At 50.5% G+C, this 11214-nt stretch overlaps 1 protein-coding gene across 3 annotated transcripts in view; it reads right to left on the bottom strand.

The window, feature by feature from the left end:
* Window positions 1–9022, bottom strand: part of MINDY4 (MINDY lysine 48 deubiquitinase 4) — a 103321-nt gene extending 94299 nt beyond the window's left edge. For all 3 annotated transcript variants that reach the window (XM_073899030.1, XM_073899031.1, XM_025873102.2), the window contains exons 1-2: window positions 8868–9022; window positions 2910–3029 (exon numbers count right to left, since the gene is read on the bottom strand). In XM_073899030.1, coding sequence (XP_073755131.1) covers window positions 2910–3029; window positions 8868–8930 — 183 coding nt within the window. In that variant the 5' untranslated portion in view covers window positions 8931–9022. The remainder of the gene's footprint in view (window positions 1–2909; window positions 3030–8867) is intronic.
* Between the last annotated feature and the right edge of the window lie 2192 nt (window positions 9023–11214).

The raw sequence follows: 11214 nt of genomic DNA, 5'->3' as shown, positions 1-11214 counted from the left end.
AAGAAAGAAAGAAAGAAAGAAAGAAAGAAAGAAAGAAAGAAAGAAAGAAATGACATCAGTATTTCCCAACCCTGACTATGCCAAATATCATCTTTGGAGGTTTTTAAAAATATATATTCCCAGGCCCTACTGTGTCTTATTAAGCCAGAATTGCAAAGATAGGAGTGCTGATTTCTCCTAAAATTCCCCTAAGTAATTTGGACAAACATAGCTATCCAAGCAGCAATCCACAGGCTGACCTTAGGCCATGTAACCGTTTCAGTCCCCACTCCACTTGCTCAGGGACACCAAGCTGCTGGGAAGTGTGGTCAGACATGGGGCATTTGGTGAGTCTGCAGTCAGAGCAATAAAGCGCCTGACAAAGGACCCGGGGAAGAGAGGACCCTCGGCACATCCAGGCCTTCCCCTTCCTATCCCCCTGATCTGTGCAGCAGAACTCAACCACCAACATCCACAGCCAAATGGGTTCTGACCAACAGCAACAGATTTATCAGGCAGTCAAAATCAGGGGACAGCTTTATTTTTTTAGTATGGGACCCAAAAAAACTATTTTGTCTAAGTCTAAATGAAACTCACAAGGAAAAGAATCACGGGAGAGATGTTACACAATTTATTTAGACCTTCTTGCTTTTTCTTTCAATACAAGAGATTTATAACCCTAGATAACCTGAATTATACTTTATGGCTTTTCACAACACTCCGCTCAGAACAGACACAGCCTTTATATGAATCTGGGCACCATTTTTCAAAACCTCAATTTTCATAGGCATTTTTATATATCGTATCCTTAACAGGGAAAAACAAGTTACTGGAATTAACATTAAATTGCAGGGCTTTCCTAGAATCAGGCTAGCTTTGTGTGAATGTCAAAATCATTATGCGATAGATTAATAAATCTATTTTTCTGTAATATATAAGCTCAATTCATTGTACAATAACTACTAAAAACTCCTGTATAAATCAAATAATCAGGGTACTTATCAAGACCTAATGAAAACATCTTAAGTATCTTCCGATAATTATTACCTTAGGGAGACTATGTTATAGTGGAGAAGTAAAAGTCACTTGAATGGCAAAGATGATTCCAGGAAATTAAGTAAAGTTGCATTTACATAAAATTCCCACTGTACCAGCATGGCTAATTGATTTTCTTGCTACCTATTCTCACTTTCTATGGGAAAAAATCTTTCTAAAATGTACAGTCCACAGTCCTGCCTTACATACGATGCAGCAAAAGGAGATGGGCTGGATATCTGCTGCCTGGGCCTACAGGACTCCAGTTGGACACATGGAGGAGGCAGAGGGGCCCTGGTGTCACCCTGGGACCAAGGACGAAGGGCATCGATCTGAGTCTTTACTGAGCCGATGCCAGGACTGCACCTGGCTGCCACTGCCCTTTTCTCATCAATGTGGGGCATAGGGACTTCTGGCAACCTGAATGTTCCCGTAGGTTGATGCCATCCTTCACTTTATTGAGGGGAACTCAGCCTGAGCTCCCCACTGGGCTATGACGTGCATGAGGGTGGTTTTCAAGCTGTTCTGGGGTTCCTCCAGGTGTCTCAGAAGCAGCCGTGGAGGGCTGGGGTGGGGGTGCCACCCCCCATTCCAACCCAATCTGCTAACATTTTGTTTGAGTAAAGGATTACAATTACAGGAGGCTTGACCACCATTACTACAGTAGGACTGAGAATCAGAAGATCTGGTTCTAGCCTCACCCCTATCCTGTAACTCTCTGTGAGAGCTTGACAAACCACTTTTCTCTGGCTCACAGCTCCCCCAGGTGGGGGCCCCCATTCTATCGGTAGCTTAAAAGCTGCTTAGCCCAGTCCTGAGGGGCTGCCCCAAAGGCCAAGAAGGCAAGTCTTCTTCATCCCCAATTCAACTATGGGGCTTCCCTTCTTTGTTTTACATATTTGGACTTCTGCAGGAAATATCATGTTATTGCCTCTTTAAAAAATTATGATAAATGCTAAACTACATGATCATTAGGTTCTTTCCAACTCTGACGCTATGCCCTACCACAAGGCAACACCTGCCGGAGAGCCCATTCTTCAATCAAATTAGAAGATTCTGTCTTCATAGCAGAAAAAACAACGATGCCAGAATTGCAGCTTCATTCAATCAGCCAGCCAGCCAATCACATAATCCACAAACACATATAGACTATTTACCATGTCCTCAGGCAACATGTTAAGTATGAGGATACAACAGTGAACAAAGAGATGCCAATCTCTGGCCTCCTGCTGCATCCAAGGTAGTGGGGAGGTGGATGCTAATTAAACAACCACACACACATACTCTATGATAAGTGTGCCCAGCACAACAAAGGAAAACTACAGGGTGCCATGGAGGCTTATAATCGAGGGTGGTAGGGGGTGGATGAAGCAGAGGGATCAGGGAAGCCCAACCCTCACCCCTCAACCATTTATTATCTCAACACCAATGTCCCAGGGTTAGCTGAACCCAAGCCCCATTTCTGCCTAAATTAAATGTCACAGTAGACTTAAAAATAAGCTATTACTCAGAATTGAAGAAGGAAAATCTTACACAGGCAGGGAATGGAAAATTTTAGTAGAACTGAATACTATATTCTTAAGTACAGTCTGACTAAAAACAGCCTCCTAGGGGAGGAGGGAGCACAGGGAATAACCATTAAGGGCCCAGGTTCAAAGTGAGCTTCACAGCCACACATGCGCAATATGCCCACGGGGGCGGCCTGGGGCCTGACTGAGCCTGGAAACCCATCTCACACTTGGGATTTGTCAGCACTTGGCTGGGTCTGTTTCTCTCTGGCAGCAGGCACGGCGAGCCTCCTGTCACCCATCTCCGACAGCTTGGCAGGGCCCATAAGGGCTCTGACATTGCCAAGCTCAGTTCCAGAACATTACACCACACCTTCAAACCCGTACCTTGTTCTCCTTGTAGAGAAATTCAAGATGCAAAACCTTGCGGAGATCACTTCTGCTGTTTATGCTGAGGTCAGAGCGTGGGCGTTCCTGGTCCATAGTCACACATGTCTTCTTTAGGCCCTGCAGGAAGAAATCTGAATCATTATTTTCATTTTAAATCAAAACCTTCCATTCTCTGATGAAGGTTATAAATAAAAGACTGTTGGTGTTCATTATGATCATTCCTATCCTGCCCTCCTCACAAGGATCTCGCAAGGACCAAAAACTGACTTAAGAATTTATTTTTATATAACCTTTACACTTGACGGCTTCACAATTATTATTCGGAATCTTACAATAACTCCATGGGCTGAGCTGAAATTGGAGTTGTTCGCCCATTTTCTAGAAAAGGAAAGGCAGGTTCGGGTCACTGACTCACCCAAGGCTGGAGTCCTGGGTTTGACACTACATTTGGAGCCACGGAATATGAAGCTTTAAAAATAAACTAAAGGGAAAAAAATGAGCAAAAGGCCAATAATGATTCCTTTCCTTTCTCAGGTGAGAGCAAGGGTTGATTTGCCCAGGTAACACAGGAGAATCCCATAGCAGGGGGTCCTGACCATCCTGGTGTGTGAGTCGGCAAAGCCAGGACTGAGGCCCACTGGAAGCACATGGTAAACGTTTGCTGAGTTACCAGTGAGGCCACTGCCATCATCCAGCTCTGACCTCGCAGAAGGCCCAGCTGAGACACACTCTGGCAATGGCAAGGGCTATTCCCCCTGTAAGCCTGGCTTCTTCATTCGAAAAATAACCACAGAAGCTGCTGCCTGCCCACCTCACCGGGCCATGGTGATCACCAGACATGGATTACCGAACAACTCAGCCTGGCGCTAAGGGAGCCCCTTGCTCTTCATGGATCCAGACCCACAAGGGAGCCAGGCCTCAACTTCTCCCCCAGGCTTTGTGTTCACAATCTTACAGAGGCTCCCACTGATGGGAAAACAAGACAAAACCTGCTGCCTGCCATGAAGTGAGAGAAGAATTTGTGGAAAAAAGAGGTATGAACACAACCTGGAACCCAAGAGAATAAAAGTGTTGAGGAGGGGGAACAGAAAGAAATGGGTGTACATGTTGGGGGAAAGGCCTGGGTGCTCTAGGGAGAATGAACTGGAAGGGGGGGTTATAGCAAGCACCCCATTTCATCTGGGTTTCCCCGTGGCTTTCCTGCCAATCAGAGTGAGGCTGAAACCATGATAGCCCCTCTCTGCTGGGTAACTCTTTATGTTTGTCAACAGCTCAGATCAGCGAATCTTGGCACTCTTCACAAACTCACTGGGACTGTGGTACACACCGACGTTTGAAAACCACGGGGTAGTGGATAAGGATGCCCCCAGGAAGCAGCCAGTCCTCGGTCCCAACCAGTCCACTTAATCTTCATCACTCAACAAACATTTCCTATGCACCTACTATGTGGTGGGCTGTTCTAGATGCAGGAGATACCAAAAGAATAAGACAAACCCTACCCCTTCACAGAGCTGACATTCTGTTGGGGAAGCACCTCTTTTTTAGCTGACATTAAAGCAGAGACATGAGGGAAGTAGGAGAGCAGGCCATGCAGACACTTGGGGGAAGTGTGTTCTCAGCAAGGAACAGCAAGGGCAAAGGCCCTGTGGCAGTCACAGGAAGCCAGTGCAGCTAGAGCTGTGAGACCAGGGGAAAGTGGCAGGAAATGAGGTCAGAGAGGCTGCCCAGACCCCGAAAAGGAAAAGCTTGTTGACATTTGGTCAACAATGGCGGGGTGGGGGCAAGGTGAAAAGAGGAGCACGAACTGACTTGTATTTGTAAAGGATCACTGGCTGCTAGGTTGGGAACGGATTTTTGGAGGGCGTAAGCAGAAACTAGTTAGGACGCTATCGAACAACTCACATGAAAGATGGACTTGGCTTGGACCAGGTGGCTAAAGCAGAAGTGGAAATAAGTGGCTACATGCTCTATGTGCCCTGCTGGGCATAGATGTACTAATGGACCAGATGCGGGGTATACATGAAAGAAAAAAGCCAGGAATGATTGCAAAGGTTTTCGCCCAAGCAACCAGAAAGATGGTGATAGTGCCTACTGAAATGGGAAAATTGCAAGACATAGAGGGAATCAGGAATTGGGTTTTGGACATGTTGAGATATTTATTGGATACCCAAGTGGAAACGTAAAATTGGCTGTTGGAAAGAATGTAAAAGTTCTGGGAGAGACCTGGGCCAGAGATAGGCATTTGGGAACTGGCATCACATTGATGGCACTGGAATCCAGTAGACTGGCAGAGGCACCTGGAAAACAGCAAGTGAAGGAAAGAAGAGAAGATTGAGTCTTGGAGTCCCCCAGCATGCACAGCTCCAGGACACGAGGGGGCCCAGCAAAGAACCAGAGAAGTTAGAGGAGGCAAAGCAGGAGAACATGGGCTCCAGAAGCCAAGCAGAATGAGTTTCCAGGAAGCAGGACACAATCAGCCATGCCAAACACAATGTTAGCCCAAGAAGTGTGAGGACTGAAAGTTAAAGGTCCCTGACAAGCTTGACAAGAGTTGTTTCCGTGGATCGGTGGGGACAGAAGCCTGATTTGAGTGGGTTGGAGCAAGCAGGAAGAAGGACTGGAATCAGAGCACACACAGCTCTTTCATGGGGTTTGGCTATAAGAGGAAGAAGAAAAATGGGCCAGTAGCTGGAGGGACTTGAGGGCTCAAGATGGGATTCTGCAGGGGCGACAGTAAAGAAGACAAAACGTATATACAACAGGGAGAGAGACCTGCAGCAGTGCCCTCAAGCAGGGAAGAGGGGATGGGCACTCGGGGAGGGGGTGGCCTTTCCCAGGAGTATGGAGAATTCGCTCGCAAGAGCAGGAGGGAGGCAGAGTGAGGGTCTGGGCCCAGGAAGGTTTGCACCTGTGGTGGTGCAGCCCATAGGGAGTTTTCTCAGGACCGCTTCTGTTTTCTCAGTGAAAGGAGAACGGGGAAGGAGCTGTGGGGTTGGAGGAGAGGGCAGGGGTGAAACGGCCAGCCCAGAGTGGAGAGAGGGAGCGGGCCGGAGAGCTATAACCAGGGGGGCAAGCATACCTGAGGCCTCAGGGGGCCGAGGGCCCACGAAACTGTCCACATAGCCGTGTGTTCCTCTCCAGCCCCATTCAGCGCTGCAGGACAGGCGTGGGGGGAGCGAGGTGAATTTGAAAACTCAGGGGAACATGAGGAAAGAAGAGAAGGGCAAGGGAGGCGAGCATGTTGTTGAGGGTGTGATTATAATGATGGGTGGGTACAAAGTGGGGAGAGGCCACAACAGGGCCTGGGCCCGGGAGAAGTTGGCAGGAACTGTGGAACGCAGATGTGAGTGAGACTGAAGAACAGTTTATGACAGGCTGGCTGCTAAGGGAGGTGAGCTGCAAGTGACGATGACAGAATGCTTGCACAGATTCCGGAAGGGGTGCAGCGCTGGTAACAGGCCTAGGACATGACCCAAGGGTGGCGGAGGTCGGATGGGGTCAAGTCGCTGCAGGAGAGGGAAGCTGGGGCACGAGAGGAGTCACCCTGGAGGACCCTGACACTGCAGGAGACTAGCAGGACTCTCCCTGAGGGCACACCATGCTTGGACAGGGGCCAGCGCAGCTGCGTGCGATGTGGGGTGGAGGGCACAGGAGGTAGAAGTACAGGATGAGGTCAGAGGCCCAGCCTGCAGCAGGGTCATAGAGAGCCTTGTAGGCCCAGGTGAGGCCTTCCCTTCGATTTTATTCTGGTTGTAGTAAAAAGCCCACGGAGGGTTTTGAGGAGAGGAGTGACAAACTCTAACTTGCTCACCCTGGGCAAGTTTCTCCGCCCCCTCGTCTCATGCTTATCTTGCATGAAAGGGAGTAAGTACTGTCTTTCAGGATGGTTACGAGGATCTGAGAAAACAGGTAACAAGAAGGTACCTCACACCATGATGGGAACTCTCTAGGTTATACCTGCCTTGCGCCAAGCCCTGAGGGGAGTATGTGGCCTTGGCGCCAGAGCAAAAGGTGATGAGGTAAGCAGCTGATCTGGACTGCAGTCCCAGCTCTCCACAACTTTCTGAGTGACTGTGGGCAAGTCCTTTGTCAGGTCAGAGCTTTAGTGTGCCCAGATAAAAAATGCAAGGGAGAGGAGGCCCCGTGAACCAGACACTGGCCAGGCCCCCCCGGATCTGGTGTCAGCTCTGTGGACTGGTCTAGTGGGAGAGACAGCCGATGTATAAACTATAATGTGAGCACCAGTGAGCAAGCCACAGACAAGGTAAGTCAGGTATTCCGACTGGAGTTATCCAAGAAGACCTCCTGAAGGAAAGACTTGGGGTGGACTGTGGGTGGAACAGGGAAAGGCATGTGGGAGAAGCTGGAACCAACACTGGGGTCAAGCTACATGGGGGCCTTAGATAGCCGGTGAGGACTGTGGATTTCATTTGTACTCAAGGAAGGCAAGGCATGAGGAAAGCTCTGAGAGTTCTGCTTGGTGGTCCAGACTTAAAAGAAATGACAGGGGGCAGCCTCATAGGATATGTCACTGACATCCAATGTGCAGCCAGGACTTGGTGACAGAAGGTCAATTGGCCGTAAAAACAGAGCAGATAAAATGAAGCCATGGGGCACCTGGGTGGCTCAGACAGTTAAGCATCTGCCTTCAGCTCAGGTCATGATCCCAGCGTCCTGGGATCGAGCCCCGCATCTGGCTCCCTGCTCAGCAGGAAGCCTGCTTCTCCCTCTCCTACTCGCCCTGCTTGTGTTCCCTCTCTCTCTGTCTCTATGTCAAATAAATAAAATTAAAAAAAAAAAAATGAAGCCACGCTGCATTTAAACATTTTTTTAAATTAAAAAAAAAATTTTTTAGAAAGCAAAAAAAGACACTTTCAAAACAGATGCACATGAGAGATTGGGGGGTGAAGGCAATGCTGAATACAGGTACCTACTATGTGCCAGATACGATGCTTGGGGGCTGCCCATATATCATTAGTAATCCTCATCATAAATCTGCAAAGGGTGGGTCTTAATAGTCCTGTTTACCGGATAAGGAAACTGAGGCAGTGAGTAACGGACCCAAGCTCACACTGCTAACCAGTTGCCGGTATTCGACCCGCTCCCCCTGATTCCAAAGCCCTTCCAATTTTCCGTTCAAAAAATTATTTTGTTTGTGTATATATTTAACCCAGACAGCTGCCTGTGGCCCCTGCTCAACAGGGCACCATGAGGGCCAAGCCGTCGCTCACTCTGTATAGGATGCGTTAGGATATGGAATAGGGTACACGGGCTTACGCAGTAACCTCCAGCGACCTCCTTCCCACGGTGTCCTCACCTCCGCCTCCACCTCCACCGCAGTTGGCTGGCTAAGGACCTCCCCAACTTTTGAGTACTCCAAAAACTCTCCCGGTGCAACACAACGGAAGTTCAAAATAACCACGGCTGCAACCTCTGAGCTCCCCACTGCCGAGGGGCACGACTGAAGGGTTCGACTATCGGGAGCGTGTTTTGGCCCCCTGGGGGCCCTACTTTCCCGGTAGAGTGGAGGTGCCGGGACGGGCGACGGGGCCGGGCAGCCAGGCCTGCGCGCCGCGCTCCGGGGCACGACAAGGCGGCTGTGCTTTAAGAGGCCGGGAGGAGGCCGCCCCGGGCCGCCAACCCGTCCCCGCCTCGGCGCCCAGGCCGCGTGCCGCGACCCCGCCGGAGGCGCGGGAAGCCTGCGCAGGGCGGCGGCCGCGGGCCGACGTGGCGGGCGGGCGGGCCGGCGGGCGCTGCGCGGGGCCAGCGATGACTCCTGGGAAATGTAGTTTCGGCAGGCCCGAGAAAGTGGCGCTCCCGTCGGGCATCCCCCGGGCAGGGGGCGGCAGGAGGGCGGCTCTCCCTCCGCGACGGCGCGGAACTGGCAGGGGCACCCCCACACTGCGCCCTCACCCTGGGGCAGCGGCCCCGAGCGGCGGAGGCGGCGCGACCCACCTTTCTGCTGAGGAACTCCCGGACCAGGGAGGCGGCCACCTCCTCCACGAAGAGGCTGTCCATGCCGCCGGCTCTGCCCACGAGGCCGCGCCGCCGCAGCCCAGGCCCCGGGTCCGTTGGGGCCAGTATGGCCGCGTTGCCGTGGTGACGGTGTCACCGGAGCCGAGAGAGCTCCTCCCCTTCCCCGGAGCCCGCGGGCTGGGAGGGCGGGGAGAAGGGGAGGAGCGTCCTTCAAACGGGCTTCCGAGAGCGGGAGGCAGCCCAGGGGCCGGGCGTGGGCTCCCGGCTGGTTCCCGGCTCGGGCCGGTCCCTCCTCCGGGTGGCCTAAAACCAGCCACTGCTCCACGCTGAGTCCTGATTGCCCAAGATGGGAAATGGGGAGAATGCCTGCCTCCCTGTTCCTGGAGGAGTAAACCCACAGTGAAGTGGCCCACAGAGGGCCACCCACAGCACCACAGCTGGCTCCTGGGCTCACGGAGGCCAAAGGACCTCGGCTGGTCTGGACTGCGTGGGGCAAGGAGGCCCAGGACTCTGTGAACTCGGTGCTGAAATAAAAGGACCGGTCCCTCACCTGCTTAGTGCCTGCGGTTCCCATAATGAGACTGCCAGTAATTGAGCACCAAGCATTTTATACAGGTGTCATCAAAATAAGGACCCAATCATTATAAATATCTACAATCATTTACAAAGAAAAATATGCTTTTCCGAGGGACGTAAAATGGAGCTGCTAAATAAATCAGAGCTACAGAGCATGACCCCAGGACCCATCAAATAGAATTTCTCCATTCCACAGACTAGCATAAAACCAGCATTAGCCAAGAAGAACATTCGCCTCACAGTGATGAGCTGTAATTTCTTCACCTACTCAGAAATTCAATAGACCACTTATTCACTGAGCTTAGCAATGGAATTGAGCGCAAAGGTTAAGTCCCAAAAGACCGCATACAGCATATCTTAGTGTAAATGTAAAACAACTTAAACCAGAAAATCATAATTTGTGGGGATATAATGCTTCAGTAAAGCTTTTTGTAAAAAGAGCAAGAGAGTGAAGACCACAAGATTCAGAGCAGTGGTTGCTTCTGGAGGGGGAGGAAGGGGCACAAGGTAGGGGAGAACCACATGGGTATAAATAAGTAATTGTCGATGTTCTGGGTGTCATTAGGGCATTTGTTTCTTAAGTATTTGTTATAGTATTTCTATTAATTCATTAGTTTAATAAAAGATGGCCTTGCCAGGACCGATGTTGAGAGGATGTCATGAACCAAGGCGTATTATTAATTTTATGCCCCTGAGGTCCAGAGGAAGGGAGGGAGGAAAGGTGAATAGAGGGACAATTTAGACAGCTTTGTCTCATAACACAGGATTCTGTGACATGTGTAAAATCTTACGTATCACTGTACAGCAGTGGCTCTAGGCATCTGAGTCTGTGAGCTCCTGCATTTGTGTGAGTCTGACCACAGGAGTTTATGGGGTCCCTGGCTTCTGCCTGGTGCCCTGTGGCGCTCTGGCAGCAGGGTCCAGCAGGCGCAGTACGGGCCTTGAAACAGGCCTGCTGCATTGTTCTGTGAGAGTTGAGTTCATGTGCTGCCTCCTCCAAGATGCTCCAGGATGGGGACTGACTGAATGGATTCCCCTCCAACTTCAAGCTCCTTGAGAGGCAGTACTGGGCATTTACCTGGATTAGGGGACTCCAGAGAACAGAGGTGGGAGCTTGGATCTGACCAGGTGCAACATGTCTGGATCAGCTGGGTTGGAAGGACATTGTGAAAGTCCTTCTAATGATGTGACCCTCAGTCCTTCCCAGCCATCTGGCCACCACTCCCAGAAGTCAGGACAAGGAATCCATTCCAGGTCATTGTCCTTGGCAGCATGAAGGAACAGTTCCTCTACACATTCTCCACACTGTCCCACCTCATTGCCACCTCCCAATCTCTACTTCACACGGCCATCAACGTGAGACTGGCGATGGAAGAAAGACCCAGCCTCAGCCAGGCCCCAGCAAGATGAAATGAGACAGCCACAGCCCTGGCCTTTCACTCAGCCCAAAGCACACGAGACCTCCCAGCTGCCAAGGGTGATGGGTCTTGCTGGCTATGCAGGTCTGTGCAGCAGGGCTATCCAGGCAGAGGGTGAAAGGGAGGGAGGGAGGGAGGAGGGAAGGAAGTTCTTCCTCACACTTGAATGTCAACTAATAAACATAGAAAGAATGATGGAATTAGCAAATCACCATTTGACAACTAGCATAATGATCGAATGATCATCAAGTGGCAAGAATCATCAGTGGATGCTGAAACTAGTGGGTAAAAGTTTGAGGAGGAACATGTAATCTCAAAGTAGCTCTCCATAA

This window comes from Callorhinus ursinus, unplaced genomic scaffold, assembly GCF_003265705.2.
Source record: "Callorhinus ursinus isolate GAN/ISIS: 27379988/994484 unplaced genomic scaffold, GSC_fseal_2.0 scaffold12, whole genome shotgun sequence".
In the NCBI taxonomy this organism is placed as follows: Eukaryota; Metazoa; Chordata; class Mammalia; order Carnivora; family Otariidae; genus Callorhinus; species Callorhinus ursinus.
Note: the sequence above shows the minus strand (reverse complement) of the source record. Positions and strands in the feature narration are given on the sequence as shown.